This window comes from Crocodylus siamensis, chromosome 1 (assembly GCF_052110815.1).
Source record: "Crocodylus siamensis isolate JL-2025a chromosome 1, ASM5211081v1, whole genome shotgun sequence".
Lineage (NCBI taxonomy): Eukaryota > Metazoa > Chordata > Crocodylia > Crocodylidae > Crocodylus > Crocodylus siamensis.
Window position 1 is genome coordinate 254,787,683 of NC_143395.1, and position 23,247 is coordinate 254,810,929.

The 23,247-nt window shown below is 38.6% G+C and overlaps 1 protein-coding gene across 5 annotated transcripts in view; it reads left to right on the forward strand.

The window, feature by feature from the left end:
* DYRK1A (dual specificity tyrosine phosphorylation regulated kinase 1A) overlaps positions 1–21,865 on the forward strand; it is a 131,047-nt gene extending 109,182 nt beyond the window's left edge. For all 5 annotated transcript variants that reach the window (XM_090060702.1, XM_090060691.1, XM_090060681.1 and 2 more), the window contains 9 exons: positions 341–433; positions 2,243–2,431; positions 4,154–4,301; positions 9,147–9,433; positions 12,424–12,570; positions 12,938–13,078; positions 13,318–13,624; positions 14,748–14,872; positions 17,208–21,865. In XM_090060702.1, the coding sequence (XP_089916828.1) occupies positions 341–433; positions 2,243–2,431; positions 4,154–4,301; positions 9,147–9,433; positions 12,424–12,570; positions 12,938–13,078; positions 13,318–13,624; positions 14,748–14,872; positions 17,208–17,831 (2,061 nt within the window). In that variant the 3' untranslated portion in view covers positions 17,832–21,865. The remainder of the gene's footprint in view (positions 1–340; positions 434–2,242; positions 2,432–4,153; positions 4,302–9,146; positions 9,434–12,423; positions 12,571–12,937; positions 13,079–13,317; positions 13,625–14,747; positions 14,873–17,207) is intronic.
* The last annotated feature ends 1,382 nt before the right edge of the window (positions 21,866–23,247 follow it).

Consider the following 23,247-nt stretch of genomic DNA (forward strand, 5'->3'; position numbering starts at 1 on the left):
TTTTGTTTTTAAATATATTTGTGTTTTTTAAGTGTGTGGTGACTTAGAGGACCCTGGAGGTAGGTAATGGAGAGAAGGCAATGCATAAGAAATTGGAATGGTTGATTTTGTGCGAAAACCTTTTGAGAATATTGCACCTATTAGTAGTTACTTTTATCTAAACACTTATTTTTATAAATACTAGATGTTAAAAATGTTTTTGTACATCAGTTAAAGGTAGAGCTGATAGGACTAGTCACTTACTTTTTGAGGGGAATGCAATATAATAGTGTAGTTACTGTTTAGTTGAAAGTCGTGGCGTTTTTTGTCTAAGATGATGCCTGATATTCTCATGTTACAGAGGCGGATGCCCCAAACTTTCCGTGATCCAGCTTCGGCTCCTTTGAGGAAACTCTCCGTTGATTTGATCAAAACATACAAACACATTAATGAGGTACAGATAGGCCATTTCCCCCATTTAAGTTTTTATTTCATGTAGTATTATTTTGCTAATAATTACAATGCGTATTGTTACCAGATTCTTTAAAATGTTTGTTATGATGTGAATTTAACTGAAATGTTGGATTGGCATTATTTTATAATCTCTGACTTCACTTGAACTTCAAGAAAAAAGGCTAGATAAGAGCCAAATGAGAAAAGGGGCAGATGGAAATTTATACCTGTATAAATCGCTTTGTGTGTGAAAGTAAATAAATGGTCTGTGTCATTTTTTGTTTTACTCACGCATGTGCGCGCACACACACACGCACCCATTTCTTTAATTTTGAATGGGAGATTACAGTATACAGTGAGTTTCCGAGGTGCCACTCTTCCCTACCTTCTGCCTGACTTCAGATAGAGCAGCACATCTCAGCTTCTGTGGATCATCTTTAAAACTGTATTAATTTCTTTATACTTTAGAAAACTTGTGCTACTGTGCATGTGCATGCTCGCTCTCTCTCTTTCTCTCTCTCTCTCTCTTTTTCTCTCTCTCTCAAAAAAGGCAAGGTTATAATGCCAGGAAGTAGTATTTCCTGTTGACTGCCTGTTGTTATTAGACGATAAAACAAATGGCTACTGCAGCAGTCAGTGGTTTAATTTTGGGGTTCTGTATGGTAACTATTTTCTGTTGATGCTCCAGAACTGTGAAAACAAAAGTTGTCTAATGGTCTGTGCTTGGGCTGGGGAGCCCAGAACTACTTTGTCTTTGACTTGTTTGGTGGCTTTAAGATACTTAATTTCTTCACCTGTGTTTCTCTGTCTGCTAAATGTACGCACATAACTACCTGGCTTTTTACCAGAGCACTTTGGGAAATGTAAAGTGCTAAGTATATGTGCCAGGTATTTCCATATCTTTGAATCATTATCATAATGTGTATAATACTGTATTTATAGGCAACAGTTAGCAATACGAATTCATTGTATGGTTTCTCCCAACATTTAATATTACTCTTAAAATTATTGTTTCTTTAAAAAAAAAAAAACACACAGGAAAAATGATGGGTATGCTGTTTTAATTTGTGAATTTGATAGCACCTTTTGTATATGAGTTCTATTGCTTTCCCAGTAAGTCTGTAATCTGGGGTTTTTCAATGTAAAAGTCTTCTATGCAGCAAAAGAAGAAGGAAATACTATATTTTATCATATATAACTCACAATTCCCCCCCCCCAACAAGCTGGGGAAGCTGGAGTACATATTATATGCATTGAAAAGAACTTTCCATGTGTCCAGAAAGTCGGCAGGGGTGGGGGGGTGCAGCGCAGGGAAAGTGGAGTAGTGGCAGATCTGGGAGCCAAGGCAATTAATGCTGCCACCACTCTTTTCATCTCTCCCCTGCAAAATTTCTAGGATTTGGGGAGCAGCCTTCCCCAACCACATGGGTGGGGCTTACCCAGCACAAAGCCCCAGACACCACACATCGCTCTAGAGCTAGTGCTCAGGGTCAGACCCAGCCCAAAGTCCAAGTACTGGCATGCTGGATTGGGCCATGGCATGCCACATGGGCCCAGCACCAATGTGTCAGATTGGGTCCTGGCATATGGCCCCCAGCCTCTAAGGGTTTTTTTTGCCTTCTTGGGACCTTCCAAAAGTAGGGTGTATGTTTATATTTGGGGCCATGTTATATGTCAGAAAATACAATATTTCTTGAGGAGAAGTAGTGTAAAACCATGAAGTTGGAATTGGAACAGGTGTTATATGTGAAACTATTTTGATCAGATTTTAAATTGATGTTCGTTAACCAAGTATTTTCCTCACCCACAGGTTTACTATGCAAAAAAGAAGCGGCGGCACCAACAGGGCCAAGGAGATGATTCCAGTCACAAAAAAGAGCGGAAAGTTTACAATGATGGCTATGATGATGACAATTATGACTATATCGTGAAAAATGGGGAAAAGTGGATGGATCGTTATGAAATTGACTCTTTAATAGGCAAAGGTTCCTTTGGACAGGTGATGGATGTTAGCCACTGCAGATAAAAATCAGTGATTTTTTTTAAACACCTGGATTGTTTATTTAAATCAGATTTTGTTGTTGTTAAGATGCTTAAAAAACCCTATATGAAGATATGTTACAGCTCAAAGATATCATTGTAGAATAAGGATTATAACTTTTAATTATATACCATTTGAGACAATATATTCATGTAACCTTTTTAGAAAAGTTTTATAAATAGGTCACAACAGGCCATGGACTATATTAGGGGCCCAAGTTTATGGGGTTCCCAGAGGCTCTTCTCTAGATTAGTAAAGATTAAACCACCTTACCCTCAGTGCTCAGTCCAGGAAATCCCATTAAGCTTCTCTGTGATGCTTAGTTTCAGTTCTCCAGCTGTGGATTTATGTCTCCCGAGGTAACACCCTTGTTAACAGCAGTATATGGAGATGAGAGACAACAGACCTGATTACGTACCCATCAGCCCTCTTGTCTCTCTGCAAGTTTGTGCACACAGAGTCAAACCCTCAGCTTTAGAAAAGCAGTTTCAAGAAGTTAAATGAATAAAGGGTTGTTGGGGGTGAAGTAGATCTGGGCATGGAGCAGGAGTCTGGAGATAAATGCAAGGAGGGAGGGGCAGTAGAAACAAAAGAGAAACATTTTGAGCAGACTATTCCAGAAGTCTTGAGAGAGAAAGCTTCTGAGTATTGCTTCTCCATTGTTTTGAGATCTAGTGAGGGAATGGTGTGATAGAAGGGAAAACCTATCATGGCAGCAGGCTTATAAGGCCATGAAAGAGACCCTGTTTGGGAATATTTTAATGAAGGTTATTATCAAACGACAAGAATGCTTTTTGTAGAAAACAGTGATTAAATTGAGGCTTCCTGACCAGTGATTTAAGTCATGATTTAAATTGATTTGATGTAAATCAAATCCACCCTGATGTTAGCTAAAAATCGTCAACTCATTTTGAGTTTATAAGTAACATCTAGTTACTACCTAGCCTGCATCTGTGTTTCATGGAAGATTCACTTCATTATTTTTAAACCCTTCCAATACGGTAATTTTGAATAAACATTCTTTTGGGGGTTTTTTCACCATTATTAAACATGAAATTTGAATGTATTCAAGCATGCATGTCAGTAATTGATTTTTGCGAGTTAATCAAACTCTTTAACTTGAATTTGATATCAATCCGTAAGTTTGTTGCCTTCTGTTGTAGAAACTTTAAACTGAAATTTATCTGTGGTCGAGACATAAGTGCATGGTATGATGGGTTATGTAATAAATATGTAACATCACAATATAAGGCTTGGAAAGGGGAGGTTGAGCACAGAATATTTCTGAATCTTGAGCATTTTCCTGAAAAAAGGTTTTTACTCTTTTAGGTTTTTTTAAATTCGTTTTGCTGATTCGATACTTTTACTTTAGGAAAGATAATTATTTGGTTTAGCTTCTCAGAGAACTCTGAATTCTCTTCTGTGATATGTTTATTATGAAAATTAATGTCACACAGATCACCTGTGGCTTCATTGTAGGATTAAATAAGACATGAAAATCCTCAAGTGCTTTTTGAAAAAGGAGTCTCATGAATAAATATGTTAAATCCATAATTTGAAACTTCCTTGGTTTTGAAGATCTCTCTAAATAACTGTTAATGGAAAACATAGGGACTTGAATAACTAAAGTAGAGTTATGTTATTTAGTGTATGTGTCTTTTTTTCTTTTCTTTTTCATAGGTTGTAAAAGCTTATGATCGTGTGGAACAGGAGTGGGTGGCTATTAAAATTATAAAGAACAAGAAGGCTTTCTTAAATCAAGCCCAGATTGAAGTGCGACTTCTTGAGCTTATGAACAAACACGACACTGAAATGAAATACTATATAGGTATTTAAATATTATTCTTATGTAATGAATTATAAATACCTGAGAACTGGGTTGTAGAGCCCAGGACCTTGCAAGTAGTTTTTATATTGAATTTGTGTATTTAGTTTTACAATGGTGGTCAGTTTAAAACAGTTAGCCTGTCTGTTGGTTCAAATTAATCTAACATTGTCTGCTTTTGATATATATGTTCTAAAAAGGAGTAACAGCTTTCATTGACTTTCCAGCCAGAGCCAAACGTTGCACAGCTCTTAAACTTAGCCTTCTAGGAGGACATGGCAGAGATAATCTGTTACTCTCAGTGTTGACTTTGGATAGTGAGAGTTCTGCAGTGGGTTCTGACAACCTGTGGCTACCTTTCTCATTTCACTTTTCTTCAGGCATCGTGGAAACTGCATGGGGCATAGTCAGGAATTGTTTCTGTATTCTCCAAACTCCCCATCTACTTCGTGTTGTATCCAGTGGATGGAGAATGCTGGGACTTGTCAAATATTTCCTTTTGATACCTGAACTTGTCAGATTGAGAGAAAAGGACCGCAGCTGTTAGATTTGAAAAAGTACAAGAGTACTGCTTGACAGTATGTCAAGTTATTTCCCTCAGAAATTAAGACATTAGAGACATTGCCAACTATCCTAATGTGATTTGATTAAGTAGTTTCCCTCTCCTCCAAGGAGACCTTTTTAGCCAAAGCAGAAGTCTAATGGATGTTTTCCAGCTTACTTTAGATGTTGAAGAATTAATCACCTGAGGGTTGAAAAAGACCTGATGCCAGATTTGCATTATTGATGGCTGAGCATATTTTTATGTTTGACTCTTGGGGGACTGTACTCTATGTAGACTTTATAGTTCTGTCTGCAGTTAGAAGGTTTTCTTGTTCTGTATAAAAGGACTGTATTTCTCTATTTTTTTTTTGGATCACAACTTAAAATCTATGCAAATCATAATTAAGTCCATTGCCAACAGTTTTTATGAACACTGCCAAAGCCTCTCTATAAAGTATCCCCAAAGTGGTCATAAATCTGTGCTCAGTGAATCTCTATTAAAAAATGCTTGGGAAGGTAATTGGTCAGTCTCAAACTTTCTGTACAGTGCAGTCTTGGATTTAATCACCCTGTCTCTCCTAGTTGACTCATAAAAGAACTCTAAGCTTAGGTTCTGGAGGGTGGAATTCCAGAACTGGGTGAATTTGATTTCTGACCTTTTTTTCAAAGGGAGCACTTTCAAATATGTTTTGGATCAAACATTGCAGGAACTCGGTGTTTCTTCCTCATCACGAAAACATATATTCCAGCTTCATTCCCCCCCACACTTTCCTGATGGATTCACATATGGATCTTTCTTACAGAAAACCTAATGTTCCAAGGGGCAAGAACAGACTAGTTCAGACCCAGTTGATACTTTTTTTTCCAGCTCAGTGGGGTGCATATCTTTAAAGATCCCTTTGTAAATCTGCAATATGTTTGCAGGCATATTTTTGATTATGTTTTAACTCCAACAACTCTGTACAGTATGCTTTGAAAACAAGAAGCAAGTCCATTATTTTGTGCACTTCATCAAACTTGAATCATCTCTCTTCCCAGATCAGTATACGGAATATTTCATTAAAATCCACAGTAGAGGTCTCCTTTCTGTAAGTAACCCTTCTGAAATAGCAAGACAGTTCAGCACATTCTAATGGCGAATTCTTGATTGGGAATTTTATGGGTATATATTTTTCAGTCTTGTGCATAACTAGAGACATTAAGCCAATGTATGTGTCTTCATAAGTTTAAAATAGATATTGCTTATTCAGTATGTTTAGCAGAAATGCCCTTGCATGTTTAAGTTACATTGATCAACTAGTCAGGATAGTCATTTCCTGGGTTTTCAGTGGATCAGCACCAATTGCAGTACATGACTTGTGTTCCTTTTGACTTGCCTGATTACAATAGCAGCAGCCATCTGAAGGGTTGGTATTTAAGATCCGCATTAGTCAGTTGCTTACTGGACTTGCTGATGACTCATTGTGATCCCACCAGCAAAAGTTTGGTTTTTGTTCATTACAGAGAATCTATAAGACAAAATAATTAATTCAGCACATTCAGGTACACAGTGCTTTCTTGCTTGTTCTTTGATTAGCGGCTTAAGGCTATTGACGTCTTGCTAAGATTTGATGACTTGGTTTCAGTTTCACTTCAGGATCCTGTAACAGTATCTGTTGAATTCCAGAGGTTAGTACTTTTAGTGCTGTGACAGAATATTGATACCAACAGTGAATATAAAATGCTCCTTCAGCTAGTAAGCAAGCAGAGGGAGAAGATATTTTGTAAGGTATTCCTTGATGGATCCTCTGACTGAAGATTAATGTCTTGGTCTTAGATGCCTGTTTGGGTCAAAGGATGGTGCAGGGTCTGTGAAATACATAAATGTTTATTCTGTATTTGTGTAGTTCAGCCAGAAGTGATTTGATTAGTGCTTCTTGCCAGGAAAACATTTTCATCCTTATATATGATATTATGATGGGGCACACCTTCAGTTTTTTATAGTTTTAAGGTACAGAATTGAACATGGGCTGCCAAGCTTTCAACCACCGATTACTTGCTCTGAAGTCATTCTTTATAAAGCTTTGCACAAATGATTGTTTGAAGGCCCTTTGCAAACATGCCTTTGAACTATTTCTTTCATTCATCTTACCCTTTTATCCCAAAAAACAAGGTTTATTTAATGGCTAGTACTTCTTCTAGAAGAGCATCTGGTGTTACACATGTTAGATTTCTCATTGCTTTCTATAATACATCATCCACCTACTTTCATCCCTAATGTCTTATCCCTTTTTCAGTTAACATATACTTGGCGTCTGGATCCTTTCAGATCTATTTATTTAGTGCGCTTGAGCATAGAAAAGCAGACTGCTTACTCTCTCTTAAGGAAAAGTGTAGATCCATGCTCTTAAGTTTTATTCAGCTAGCACTTCTAATGCCTACAAGTCCTTCTTACTGTTTACATAAAAATTCATTTGACCAAATCTGTATCAGTTTTCTCAAAGGAATTAAGCTTAAGCTTGAAAATTAAGCCATACTGCTTCTTTGTAACACCAGTGCGTTTTGAAAGCAGCATAATCATGGCTCTTGGAGAACTGCTCTAATTAAAGCACTACTGCTTCTCCTGTATCAGCATCCCTGTGCTTAAAAATGGCGCCGAGGGTGCTTGAACTACAGCTTGTTCAATGAACTTTAGTTCAAGCGCCCCCACCACTGTTTTTAAGCACAGAGGTGCTGATACATGTGATACAGGAGGCTGCTTGAGCTTGGCAATTGCCACACTCTAGCAGACTTGATTAATCAAATCTGCTCCGATGCATTGGAATTCAACATTAAGAAGTAGCCTCTGTGCTGGTGTGCAAGTACCATTAGCTCTTAAGTGTTTTAATGTGTCTCTAAATGTAGGCTTTTCCCATGTTTGAGTTCTTGCTTTCTAGGAAATGGCAGGGTAGAGATGCACCTTATAGACTGACTAAATTAGAGATGCGGAAGCTTTTGCAAGCTTGAGCTCACTTGGACTTGAGCTTTGTGTATTTCTGATGCACCTGTAAGGTGCATATTTACCCTGCCTTCTGCTGGACATCAGACTAACGTGGCTAACTTCCTCTTTCTGGGACGAGATGTCAACTGGAGTACAAGAAGGATCTCGTATTTCCTAGTATTTCCTTTCTGTACTTCTTTTTCCACCAGCAGAGAAACTAGCCATTTTTTTAGTATAAAGTCAAAGTTTTGTTGTGCACCTTGTACTAAGTGGTGGGAGAGTGGTATTGTAAAGCTGAGTTGTGGATCCAAGGAGATTACAAGATGATAGGACCAACAATAAAATTTGTCAAGACAGGGAGGAGTTTCAGCTATTTAAGCTATACTCAGAGAACCAGGTTACAGGAGGAAACATAGCTAAGTAGTGTGTTTTATTATTCAGAACACACAAGGATCTCTAATAAAACAGAGATAAGTCACAAGTAAGTATTAGTACTCTTACCATGTCAAAGCACAAAAAATAGGTTTAAACTTCAAAAGCCTTTCTATTCCAGTTGATTTAAATGCAGGTTTTTTTCGGGGGGAGGGGGGTGTTTTCACTGTCTTTTTAATTTCATAATTAAAACTGAATTGACAGCCAGGTAGCATGCAGAAGAAGTCTGTTAAAAAGTCATGTTTTAATAGTCTGTTCTTTGGAATGGGAAATTAGGGAATCAGAGGGAAGGATGATAGAAGTCAATGGGGAAGAATCAGAACAGAGGAAGGGGAAGCCTGAGAAGAAGTATAGAGGGGAAGATAATGCATTTATTTTCTGTTACCCTGTCTCTCTGTTTTAACAGTTTAAAAATACTAGCTTTGGTCTTAATTTTATGTTTTTGTATTGATTTATCTTGATATGGAAATACATATTTTAAAAATGTTAATTTACACTAATACTTCATTATCTATTCAGGACTGTTTAAGTTATTTTGTTCAGTATCATATTTGTTCATCTAGAAATACATTTTTATATTTCTAGGTAAGTTTTTAAAATATTTTAACTTAGAAGGGTATGCATATCTAAAATAGAACTACACACTGTATTATATGATGAAATGTCTTTAAAATCCTGAAAACTACAAAGTGTTACATTAGTATGTAGCAAAATAGTGATATAGTGTGAGTATGTACTTTTAGTATTAGGTTGAAAGCCTTGATTTAACAAATATTCCATGAAGCAAGATTTTCAAATTCATTTTACTGATCAACTTCCAATAGATCTATTAAAGTGCTGTTGTATCTGTCTTGTGTGTGTGTGTACTGGTGATAACAAACATACTTAAATTATTCCCTTTCTTCCTTTTAAAGTGCATTTGAAACGCCACTTTATGTTCCGAAACCATCTCTGCTTAGTCTTTGAAATGCTGTCCTACAACCTCTATGACCTGTTGCGGAACACCAACTTCAGAGGTGTCTCACTGAACCTGACACGAAAGTTTGCACAGCAGATGTGCACTGCACTGCTTTTCCTGGCGACTCCTGAACTTAGTATCATTCACTGTGACCTAAAACCTGAGAATATCCTGCTGTGTAATCCCAAACGGAGCGCTATCAAGATTGTTGATTTTGGCAGTTCTTGCCAGCTTGGACAGAGGGTGGGTTTTACATATCAATGTATACTTGATTAAAAATTTGAGAAATGATACATTTAAAAATCAAAATCCCAGTGCTTTGTCATTGCTGCGTTTCAGCCTTGAGGAAGTTGCTATTTATGAAACAGTTTCTCTTTTGTTTTATTATATAATTATGGCAACAGAAAAAAGGAGTACAGGATAAGATCTTTTATTTTTTCAGTTATGTATAGAACTTCTTTAACAAACTTGACTTTTTATATTCTTAGTTATATTTTCCTGTTATTTTGCTAATGTATTGTGTCCCTGGATTTGGCAATAGAAGCCTTACGTGGTGTAATAGTAATCAGTGTATAAAATATTTTCATTAGTATTTTCCTTTTCTATATTTGCATTTCTTTCCTTTCCTTCTTTAGGATATTAGTATTTTGGGATGGGTTAATTCAGAAGTTCTCTTTTAGTATAAACATTGTAATTAGTGGTTTAAAAAAGAGGGGGAGGTAATTTAGTGAATATGGCCACAAACCCAGCAAACACATACCTGGGAGATTTGACAGTGGTACTAGTGTAAGTAAAATTTTGTATATGTTTAAACATTTTCAGGTTAGATGCCTGAAATACTCTGTCCTAAAGGTTTTCCTTTTAGATGAAGATAGATACACATTTATTGGGCAGTAGGGTATCTTGAACTGCCAACTCCAGTGCTGTTTGTGTTTTTGAGGATAAGTATATGACTAATATCAAGGGATGTCTTAAAAACTGGGAAAAGAAAAAAAAGAAAAAGGGATTGAACTTTAATTTTAACTATAAGTACATAACCTCTAGTTTAGGATTATACGGATGCAGACTTTCCCTCCCCATGGGCCCTGCCTCCAGTCCCCGACCCCGCAGCAGGAGGCAAAGCTGTGTCCCCCACTGCTTTCAGTGGTGTAGCTGGAGGCAAAGCGGTGTGGCACTGAAATTCTGGTTAATAAGGTATTCTGGGTGGTGAAGTACCAGATAACAGAGATTTTCTGTATTATATTTACTCCAATACAAGACAAGGTCCCCCCCCCGCCCCAGTTGACATGCGGGGGAGGGGAGGGAAATGCCCCTTGTCTTATTATTGCATACAAGGAAATTTCACTAAATATATTGTCTATCATTAACCTGCCAAAAGCAGCGTATGTTCAGCATTAAAAACCAATTATGAACTTGATTAAGTGCAGCCAGCACTGATCGTGACTATAAAACACATAGCTCATATGGGGCAAACATACTGATGGGAACCTATCACAAGAATACGTTAATGCAGCTCATCTGAATAGGATATAGAATAGTGCCCAATAAGTGCAGTCCTACTCTCTGCTGACTCTTTTTCAAGTTCTTGTGAGTCACTACACTGCATACACTTTGACTTACTCTTCACTCCCACAGCTGAGTTGTGCCTTTCTTTCCCATTTCTAACGGTTCCTGTTTCTTCACCATTCTTAATTGTCTAGCACACATCATGAAATGGGCCCCCAAAGAGTTCACCCAAAATCCCTCTCTTAACCTGGTGCATATGATTAATGTTTCCCCACTCTCCATGAGGTGAAGCCGGACTAGATTGCCTTACACTTCATCTGCATATACATTTTTGAAGGATCCCAGGACTCATGACAAGATCACTTAGTTCCAGTCATGAGTGAATGGCTAATGAGCACATGGCTCCTCTGTATGGGGGTACACACACATACTGAGTAGTGCTGAGCTGTGGGCTCACCGTGGCTTGAAATGCTGTTGACTCTGGTGGGGCCCAACCCAATTAAATACGTGGTAAACCAGGAGACTTTGGCTTTGGACTAATGTCACGCATAGTTTGGTGCCCAAGTGCTGCTCAAAAGTGTATTTAGTAGAGTACCACTCTAAAACTTGTAGCAGTTTCAAAAAAGCTAACATGAATCAATTCTAAATGAACTGAGTGTACAAATTGTTATAGCCATGTTTAATTTCAAGGTCGTCATTTTCAAATTTGCTTCTCACTTCCATTTGCTTAATGGAGAGCAGGGTCTGACAGTAAGGAGAGATGGAGGGGGCTGGCAGGGGAATAAGAATAAGTTGGGGAAGCAGAGAGCAAAGGGGCTACCTGATTCCCCAGATTTATATTCTCTGCTGTGGCAGTGGGCCGGGGACTAATTCAAGGCAAACCCTTCAATAATTAGATTCTGTACCTGGAAAAATATGACAAATTTATAAATTTTCCATACATAGAATATAATTGATGGAGGGGTCATCTTATAATTGGGGTCATCTATTTGAGTAAATATGGTATTTTAAATTTAATTGGGAGTCTGCATATTGAAATTATAGCAATTCATATAGAACATGTTAAGAACCGTTCTCTGTTTCTCTGATATCCTGGCATTGTAGCTAGGTTACTCCGTTACTGGCTGATTTTCAGCTGGTGAAGAAGCATCCAACATGCAGAGTAATTTTGCCATGGCTGACAGTTGTGAGACAAAGCTGTGAGGCAAACAGTTGACAGAGGTTCCTGTAAAGCAGAATTTTCAGACATCTTAAGGTTCATTGCAGGGCAATGGGATATAGAGTCGCAAGTCCTTAAGTAACTGAAAAACTAACTTAAGCTTCCAAATCATTAAGTGTTACTGAATATTATACTTGTAAGGGTTTGCGGGGAAGTGTGAAGGAGTGTGTTCATGACCTAGAGCAGGTAGTCAACAGAAATCTAAATAGGATGGACAATGGAGAAAATATTTATAAACTCAAAAGAATGAACAAGATAAATACTTAAAAATGTGTTTCCGTGATTGAAGCAAAGTGTAGCAGTGTAGGTTTTGTGAGTGAGTACTGTTAGTAACACTTCTGACTTCATAGTACAAATGCAGTTTATTAAAATGTCAGACTTTCTTTGTGGCTCTCCCCTATTCCAAAATTACTTTTTCTGGTAATTTCCTGTTGTAAGTGATGAATATATAAATCAAGATAATACTATGTAGAAGTTTATTTGGTTTTTTTCAATACTTTTATTTCAGATATACCAGTATATCCAAAGTCGTTTTTATCGATCACCGGAGGTGCTACTGGGAATGCCTTATGATCTTGCAATTGACATGTGGTCCCTTGGGTGTATTTTAGTTGAAATGCATACTGGAGAGCCTCTTTTTAGCGGAGCAAATGAGGTCTGTAGTTTCTTAGAATAAGTGACTGTTCATTCTAATTTGCATTTTAATCTGATTAATTGTAAAGCAAAAGTTGTTTAATCATTTGAGAATGGTCAACAACATTGCAGTAGAAACAGTATCCTGATAGATATCTAAATCATCAGATATTGATCTCAGATTTTAATGTATTGATTGATCTAATTTATTATACTTAATATATTTGCTCTGAATTTTTTTTCTTTAAATGTACAACTAATTATGAACTCCACAGTTTATATGGATAGCAAACATTTTCTCCCCACCTTTTTGTATTGAATTTTAGATTCTGCCACATGTACTAAATAACTGGGTAATTTCTTATTCATAACAATTATCTTTGAACTAGGTGGATCAAATGAATAAAATAGTGGAAGTTCTAGGGATACCACCTGTTCATATTCTTGACCAAGCACCAAAAGCAAGAAAGTTCTTTGAGAAGTTGCCAGATAGCACTTGGAACTTAAAGAAGACCAAAGATGGAAAAAGGGTAGGTTTATATGTATTCTGTAAGGTGTAGATTCTCTAAATAGCTTTGTTGACTACTGATGCTGATTGAATTTGTGATTTACTGGATCATTAATTTTAATACTATTTAATATAATATCAAAAAATATTGACGAGTTTTCAACTTGGATTTTTTTTTCAATGATCCATTTAAATTATGTTAATTTTAAGCTTTAGTTTATAACTAGAATAAAACTCATGGAATTTCTGACTTCTCAACAGGAGTACAAACCACCTGGAACTCGTAAACTTCACAACATACTTGGAGTTGAAACAGGGGGACCAGGTGGACGTCGTGCTGGGGAATCGGGTCATACTGTAGCTGACTACTTGAAGTTTAAAGACCTCATCTTAAGGATGCTTGACTATGATCCCAAAACTCGAATTCAACCGTACTATGCCCTGCAGCACAGCTTCTTTAAGAAAACAGCAGATGAAGGTACAAATACAAGTAACAGTGTGTCTACGAGTCCTGCCATGGAGCAGTCACAGTCTTCAGGAACCACCTCTAGCACATCTTCTAGTTCAGGTATGTTTCTCACTGATAGATGATCACAGTAGAGGTGCACTGATATGTTGTCCAATATTGGAGCAGTACAGATATAAAGAAAATTTGCTGTATCAGATATTGGGGCAATGGGGCCAATAATTTGGCTTATAGATCAATCCCTCCTCCCCCTCCCCCACAGTGAGGGAGTGAGCAGGGGCAGGTGCTGGCGGGGTGGGGGAGGGGCAGCTCCCACCACTGCTTGCACCACAGTAGGGCATGCGGTGGGGGGTATGTGCCACCCAGATTTGCATGGGTTGGGGCAAGCTGTAGCCGGGGCTGTGCAGGTCTCTCCTCCGCCTGGGCTGGGCTTGGAGCAGGCACCGGCGGCACTGGGAGGATGCTGCATCCACCCCAGATTTTGCTGCTGCTCTGCTTCCAGCGCTGCTGCCACCAGCTACCCAGTACTGCTCTGGCTCAAAAACCTGCTTCCACCCATGCGCCGGGAAGAGCTGGGGCTGCGCCAGGTGGCTGGTGGCAGCAGCGCTGGGAGCGCAGCAGCGACACAATTAGGTGGATGCAGCACCCTCCCAGTGCTGCTGGCGCCTGCTTCGAGCCCAGCCCCTGTCAAGAGGAGCCCTGGCTGCAGCCCATCCCACACAGATCTGGGGGCACACCCTACCCCACCCCCTGTGTCCTCCTGTGATGCAAGCAATGGTGGGAGCTGAAGCCCTGCTTCCCCCCACCCCAGGCAGTTCCTGCCTCTGCCCCGCCTCTCACTGTGGGGGACATTGATCTGCCCCCCCGTGCGCTTCTGTCCCCCCTGTCCTTCCATCACACTGGACTTACCAGCTGGAGGCCGCAGTATCGGAAATCGGATCGTCATCGTCTGATATACTTCCTTAAATATTAGGTATCTGTATTGGCCCCCAAAATCTCTATTGGTGCACTCCTAGTAATTTGTAAGATTTCAGTTACATGCTTTCAGCTTTTGAGGAACAATTTTGAGCCTTATAAAATACAATTCAGTATCTGTTTAAAAAAAACCACCGATTTTAAAGACTAATTTTAGACTTTGATATTCAAGCAGTTCATACCCTTGTGTCCTCATTATGTTATGGAACTGATATGTATTGTAATCTTTATTTTGTATTGTTATTTAAAGGTGGGTCTTCTGGAACAAGCAACAGTGGAAGGGCACGGTCAGACCCTACTCATCAGCATCGTCATAGTGGCGGACATTTCACAGCGGCAGTCCAAGCTATGGACTGTGAAACACATAGTCCCCAGGTACATTCTTGAAATGAGCATCTCCCTTTAAAAATAGTTGTTTAAATCACTAGCTTTTATTTTCTAAGGCAGTGGTTCCCAACCCTTTTTTGCTGTGACTTGCTGCTGGGAATGGAGTGAGGTGGTGGTGGTGGCCCAGAGGCAGGGGAGCTCCTGGCATGGGGTGCAGCTTGTCTTTTGTGTGCAGTGCCGCTGGCATTGCCCCCGCAACCTTCATTTGGGTCGCGACCCGATGTTGGGCACCACTGTTCTAAGACAAGCAGTGGCCACCTTTTGGGGCAGCAGGCCGCATTAACACAGCTAGCAGGTGCAAAGAGATTACTCCTTTTTTATAGGATAGTTGCCAGTGCAATGGTACTCAGCCTTCTGGCTCCATAGCCTGACACTGTGAACTGGATCTGCCCATACACTCGTGCTATCTAGGGTACTGCTATGCCACCTGGCCCGTGGGTTTCCCTATGGATGCAGAAATTTGGCAGCAGGGGAGCAATAGTTAATACAGCCTCTGCTTTCCTGCCACCATATTTCCAGACCATGGAGAGACCCACTTCATGGATGTCACAGTTCTGTGGACCCATGGGCTGGAGTTTGAACACTACTGTGCTTACTGCTTTCCCCTGTCCATACGAAAAACACGGGATCCACATAAAGGTTGACCTTTTAGCATATCCCAGAGAGCTATTTTGAACTGCAGTGTGGTGAACTTCCATAGAACATTTTTCTTTATTCCAATTTTAAATCAGTATTTACAGGTATCCTGCAAGGTTGAATGATTGCTTTGTAAAACTTTTGATATTCTTAGAGAGAAGCTACTGTAGAAGTACAAAGTATGAATAGTTTGAATTAAAAATACAAACTAGTGCATTGGAGGCTACCCTTTTTGGCAGGTCTGCCATTGATTAGCCCCGCATTCCTTTTGAGTGTCACTCTGATCCCTTTCCCCTCTCTGATCTGCTCTGCTTTCTGCTTCATGCTGTATCTGTTATTGTGCTGCCTGCCTGTCTCCTCCTTGATTTGATGCATGCCACAAACAGAAGTTGCCCATGCCACTTGTGGCATGTGTGCCACAGGTTGGCTGCCCCTGAAATTATTGCTTGACTTACTGCTAGAAGAATAACACTGAAATTTAGTAGTTACTGACCATTGGTACCCATCACTGTAGGATAGTGGGAAAACAAGATTTTCTAAAATCACCAAGGGGTGTCATTTGTGGTTCTGCCCAGGTGAGGGAAAATTACAATTAGTTTATACAGATTTACAATTCATTAGAGTAAAAAAATATCGAGTGACTAGTGTGCAGTAGCAGTAACTATTATGAAGCAGCATAGAATTGAAAAAGGTCTCTTGCTGTTTCAGGAGCATTAACTTACAAACTTTCATAAACTTATGAAGCACCACCATCTCACTAAGCTCTTGTGAGGATACTCATATTCCACATCAGAATCATGGGCATACAAACAAGTTTCATGTGAGAGAGAATGGTAGGACTTTAGAGCACGTAAGCTGCTCTATGGGAATTGCCCATGTGCACACATTTTACTATATTACATGAAAGTTAATCTATGGTAACTCAGTCCTTTGGGGTTAAAAGCATGTGTATGTATTGTTACTGTAGAACAGTCTGGATGCCATGAAGTAATGTGCCACTTTCCTTTGCCTGTTGGTAATTTGTTCGTGTGCCCATGCCTTAAGAGTGCTTTTGTGCAGTATGCATTAATTTATTTTGGAAGTGGATTAACCTAAACTGCACAAAGTGACTTCTTGTTTGGAAAAAGTATGTCCATATGGGGCATATTAGTACAGAGTAGCCAATGTATATGAAATTCATATTCTAGCTCTTATGCAGTAGCTTCCCTGTGTAGAAAAACCCTCATTTTTAGCTTTGTTCTGATAGAGCTCTCTTCCAGTGGTACTTCAGAACCAACTGCAAACTACAACTTGCTTTTTTGTTTAGCACGTCAGTTTTTCTTGAGGCCCCAGTCCATGTCCACAGCCTCACTCCACTAGGCACTGTACAACTATAAACTTACTAATTACTACTCTTCACCAATGCTGTTTTTGAGTTTTTTAAAACTTTTTCTGTAAGGGCATCCAGTTGGTCTTTTGTTCCTTAACTGTCTCAGTGGCATTATATTTAATTACTGTTCTAACATATCTAAGGATATATTTAGGAAAGTATATTAGAATATTTCCTAAATACATACCTAGTGTATATTTTTGTTGCTATGTAACATTTAGCTTCATTTCTTTTCAAAAGTTAAGACTTAGTTTTAATGTTCTTTGTAAATTCAGTTGATTTGATCAGGCCTTTTATATTCTACATTTACTACCATAGGTTCGACAGCAGTTTCCTCCTCCACTTGGTTGGACAGCCACTGAAGCTCCTACACAGGTCACTGTTGAAACCCATCCAGTTCAAGAAACCACCTTCCATGTAACCCCTCAACAACAGAATGCATTACATCATCATCATGGAAATAGCTCCCACCATCACCACCACCATCACCACCACCACCATCATCATGGACAACAAGCCTTGGGTAGCCGGACCCGGCCAAGGGTCTACAATTCTCCAACAAACAGCTCCTCCACCCAGGATTCTATGGAGGTGGGCCATAGTCACCACTCCATGACGTCCCTGTCTTCCTCAACTACTTCTTCCTCTACATCTTCCTCCTCTACCGGTAACCAAGGCAATCAAGCCTATCAGAACCGCCCAGTGGCTGCTAATACCTTGGACTTTGGACAAAATGGAGCTATGGACGTGAATTTAACAGTCTATTCTAATCCGCGCCAAGAGACTGGCATAGCTGGACATCCAACGTACCAGTTTTCTGCTAATACAGGTCCTACTCATTACATGACTGAAGGGCACCTTGCAATGAGGCAGGGAATTGATAGAGAAGAGTCTCCCATGACAGGAGTTTGTGTTCAGCAAAGTCCTGTGGCTAGCTCGTGACTAAACTGAAACTAAGTTTGTTTCTTGTGTGTTTTTATAGAAGTGGTGTTTTTCCAAAAACAAAGTGCAAAGCTGCTTGAATCAGAAGGAGATAAACTCACTGAACCGCTACAGGAGGGCAAAGCTGACTATTTTTTTAAACTTGAAAAGTTTGCAAAGGGACAATGAAGTTTTTTAAGAGCCATGTCCAAACCCACCTTTATGGATAGCTTAGAGGTGTTGTCTCACCTTTTGCTTCCCCCATTTTAACTTGCCACAACTTAGTCATAGTTATTTTTTGTCTCATTCAACAGGGGTTAATGTTCAAATGTTGGTCTTAGTTGCAAACTAGTTTCTTTTTAAAGGCACTGCACATGATTTACATAAAAGGGCCCTTTCAGATTTTAGGGGGTGGGAGAATGAGTATTATGTGTGTATGTGTGTGGATTTTTTTTTTGGTTTTTGTTTTTTTAACTTCCCCAAACACACATGGGCACAGAATTGCAGTACTGTAAGGAAGAGGGACCTTCAAATTACACAAATATATAATCTTCAGCTGTAAAAAGGGACGGTTGTAATGGAGTTTGTAAGGCACATTAAGCATGCTAAATGGCGGTGATCAGAACTCTCCTTATCTGAATCTACTGAGGATCAAAGCAGCAATTATAATGGGATTCTGTGTGTCTCGTAGTTAGAGACCACAGTCAGCTAGTATTGGAATATGACTGGTCTCAGAACTAAGGTGCACTGAGAAGCAATCAACGGGTCGGTCCTGGCCAGTCCTGGGGAGGTTTAAGTGGTGGTCTTTGGGATAACCTTTGGCCTTATGGATTTGGACTCTAAGTTAGAAGAGCCTACCATTTCAGATGCAATCACTTTTGGACATGCATTTGCAGACAGTCCTTAATGCTGAAAACACAGAGAATGGGTAATTCAAGAGGCCTTTCTTTTAAAATAGACTTTTGTGACCCACTTATTGTAAGGTATTGCAAGGTCACTTTGCGTGTGTCATAAAGTTGACTTCCTTATTGGTTGAAGGTCACAGAAGTAGTGGTTTGCGTTTGATGGAAATAGCTACAACTGTGTCCCTTCTTGCTTTTTACTTTTTTCTTTTGCTTTTTCTCGGCACGTGGTTTCTCCACCATTACTTCTGCACAAAGATGTCTTCTGTTCATCCTGAACATTTTTAAAAATGCAGAATTTTATGTGACTGCTTTTTTGCCTCACAATTATGCTGTGAATTTTACAAAAATTTATTTTCTTTTTTGATAATTTATTGTACCAAAGCTGTTTTTATAGCACATAGATGTCTGTAACCAATAATGTAGCAGTTCTGCACTTTGACACAAGGTGTAACTAGACCATTTTTAAATGTCAGTTGAAAATTATGGCTGTACTATTGCTTAAACAAAACTGGAACTGTTGTTGAATTCATAGCCAATACATTTACAGCAATCTGTGTGCTGAACATAATAGATTGACATCTAATTCAAGACTATAACATCTGTTACATTATAAATACGTTCAGGCTTCTGAAGGTAAAAGGGACACTAGATACAGAAGCTATGAAACCAGCAATTGATTCTTGTATTCCTTATTAACATAAATGTAAACTTGAAGGCAAGACTTTGATTGCATGAACAGGTCCAAAACAATAGTATGAGTAAAGCAAAAAGCTCATGTGAGACCTGAGGTTAGCAGGCTGTATTTAACAGGTGCCTAATTTTTGGGTTATGCTGCCTTAATATAACACAGTCAGCTTGGCAGTTGCTAAATTTTTGGGCCCATATAAAGATTTATATATATTATGATTAAAAACTCAGCAAACTAAATAGAAAAGGTAGGGTAATTTGGTGATTACCCATCCCATATTGCCCATTATCTATTACAGAAGCAGTGATCTACCTCTGCCAATAAACCCTTTAAAAACTAATGCAGCATAAGACTGTCCCATCACTCATACTGGTCAATTCCATGTGGCTAATGAAATCAGTTTTTCTGAACAAAAGCTGAAGGTTTTGTACTTAAAATGACAACACAGCAGCTGAATATTGTCTGCATATGAATGAATACTTGGGGTTATCAGTTTTTGTAAACCAGAACTTTTTTTATCAAGGGATCCATATTTCTTTTGTACTGAAATGTCAAGCTTGTGGTTGAAAGCATTTTTGAACTCAGCAGTTAAGAAAAGTTTATGTGATTGAAAGGTTGTCATCTTACAAATGGAGTGCTGAGTTTAGCAATATAAAAAGGAATCTAATACTTACTGCTGTCTAGGAATATAAGGGTAATATAAAATATGGGTAATATTTTTTGTGCTGGTTGCCACACTTTAGCAAGCACCAAAAATCAAAACCGTTTAAAAATTACATAGAGAAGAAATCATAAAATCCAATGCTTCTGCATACTGTGTTATGTTACAGTCCAGTTTTGTGTGCTTTACTACACAGTTTGGTTACAGGACTTCTGTGCATTGTAAACATAAACAGCATGGAAAAGGTTAAATACCTGTGTTCAGATTGTAAGATCTAGTCCGGACTTGCTGTGTATATTGTAACGTTAAATGAAAAAGACAAGCCCTTTGTATTATAGTCATGCAGTCTTATGTATGATAAACAGTTGAATAATTTGTCCTCAGCCTCTTTACTGTGCTTTTTAAAAAAATTATTTAAGAGAAAAATGTAAACGTAGTAAAATCTTCCTATGCAATTAACCTACTCCAAACCATGGTCTGGTAGGTATAATTATAGTATAATATGTAAATATCAGATACATTAACATAGACTTAAAAAAATTATGAAAGTAAAAATTGGAGGTATAACAGATAATTTTGAGTTTTTAATTGAAACAGTAAGAGATACAATCATTGATGTATAAGCACTCATGTTTCTGCTTGATTCTGGTTTATTCTTCTTTCAGTATTGTCTTAGATTCAGAGTTGTTTATGTTCTTATCTGCTAGGTTTAGACTATTACAGATATCTTCTCACATACGCTACTGAGTTCCTATTACTATAGACTACATGATTTTAAAGCTCAGAAGTGAGTATTATAATCTCATATGACCTCCTACACAATAGAATCCATAGAATTCTATCCATTAAGTTCTGCATCATAAAGTCTGTATTTTAAAGTTGCGTTAAAATGCAACTTTAGAAGTACATCCATGATTTAGAGGCCTTAAGCGAATTCTCCATCATGGTTCCTGGTAAGCTATTCCAGTAGTTCATTATCTATGTTGCTAAGCATTCTTCATCTTGCTTCCAGTTTAAATTTGTTTAGCTTCAACACCCAACCATTGGATATGCTATTATCTGCTAAGATAGAGGGACCTATAGTTTCAGAGTTCTTCTTCCCCATAGTCAGAAGGTGATCAAGTTGCCTTTAACCTTCCTTTTAATACAGATGAAGCCGTTTAAGCCTCTGAATGTAACGGTTCTTTCCAGATCTTGGATTTTTCTGGTGTCTCCTTCCTTGATGTGGCTTCAATTTTTAAAGGGTAGGCACCAGAATTGGACACAATATTCCACAAATTATCTTATTAATACACATGCAGAGGTAGTATTACCTGTATTCTTGTTATGCCTATTTCTGTATATACCACCAAGTCTGTATTTTTAGGCCCCTTAGTGCCATCATTTTCCTTAGATGCTCCTAGTTAGTTGGTTATTCACCATGGTGCTAAATCTTTTTTAGAATTATTGTTTCCAGGTACAGTTCCTCATCTTGTAAGTATGACCTTACATTCTGTCTGAGAGTATGACTTCCCATTTGGCTTTATTAAAATGCAGGATGTCTGAAGGTGCCTGGTGCAGAAAGAGATCCAGATGGATCTGTGTAAGTGCTCAGTCCTCATTATTTATCACTCTACCAGTTTTGCTGCTTCTGTAACCTTTGCCAGAAGTGATTTTGTAATTGTTTCAGTTAACAGATGAAAATAGTGAACCAGCTTTGAGGTGAAAACCATTAGGCATGAGAAATGCCCTTACTTGTTTGATTTATTTCACTAAATATTATTATAGTCTGAGATAAATTGATTAGCCAATGTTCAATCAATTTAATATGTGCTGTTTTAATTTTGTATTGCTTGTTTAGTGTCATTCATGCGTGTGTTGTAGGGGGGTGTACAAGGAGGCATCTCCATCCCTGTCAGCTGTGATTTTATACGGTGCTGTTATTTTAATCAGAATGTCATGCAGCACTTAAAGATGGTATGAAAATATCTATCTTCAAAATAACCCAATATTCAAAATAATGTATAAGATTAGTATTGCCAGTTTCCTGTATGTAATTCATAACAGTGTAGCCAGATGTAACCAGAATAGTGGCACATTAAAATATTAGAACTCCACAGTATCTTATGGTTCCCAAGCAAGCAGATATACATGTTTTTTCTCAAGTATGACTTGGTCTAGATAGACCTCTATTTGTTTGCATCTGAGTGATGCTTAGAAATCGGGATTATTGTTGTTTTCACTGTGATTTTTAAATTGTTTAGGGCATGTTTTATTCCCATAACATTTTTCAAAGATAGTGATGTCAAATAAGTAGGCTCCCTCTTCGCCTGAAATGATACGTGACTACTGGAACTAATTATATTCTACATCATTATGAAACAGGAAAAATGATCAACACCATTCAGCAGTGATTCTTAACTGGGGTACTGCAGCATCCTGGGCTGTTGTGTGAGCCTTTTAAGGGTGCCACAGGGTGTATGAGGAGGTAAATGCTTGCTACTTCCCCTTGCACCATACCCAGTCCCTGTGTGAGGAGGTAAGTGCACACTCATCCTTGAACCTAGCCCCTATGTGAGGAGTAAATACTTTTTTGAAATGGGGTCCCACTAAGTACAGAAAAAATTCTGGAGGGTTGGCTGGAGTCTAAACAAGGTTTAAAAACAATTCTGTACAGGACACAAGTATGGTATCTGCCCTGAAGAGCTGAATGGTGTGATATGTAAGGTAGCCCAGACAAAATTGTTACTTTAAAACAGGGGTGGCCCGTGAGGCCTTTCTGTCCAAGCCGTGGGGCCCCTAAAAATGTAGAAAATTAATATTTCTCTGCCTTGGTTCCTGTCAAAAATGACTACAATTACTACATTACTCTTTAGGTGCACTACATGACCTATACATGTGCTGGATATCTGTTCCAACGTGTGCTAATTAGCACACAGAGCAGACTTGATTAATCGAGTCTGCTGGAGCATGCTAATTAGCACACTCCAGCAGCCCCTGTGCTGTGTATTCAGAGTCTCTCACCCCCGCTCCAAAATGGTGGAGGGAGTACTTTAATTAAAGCTTGTTCAACGATCTTGTGTTAAAATGCCCCTGCCACCATTTTGAAGTGTGAGGTGCTGAATACATGTGACACTGCCGGTGCTTTAATTAGAGCGGGTCTCAGCTGCTCTAGTTGAAGTGCACCCCCTCCATCCCAGAACA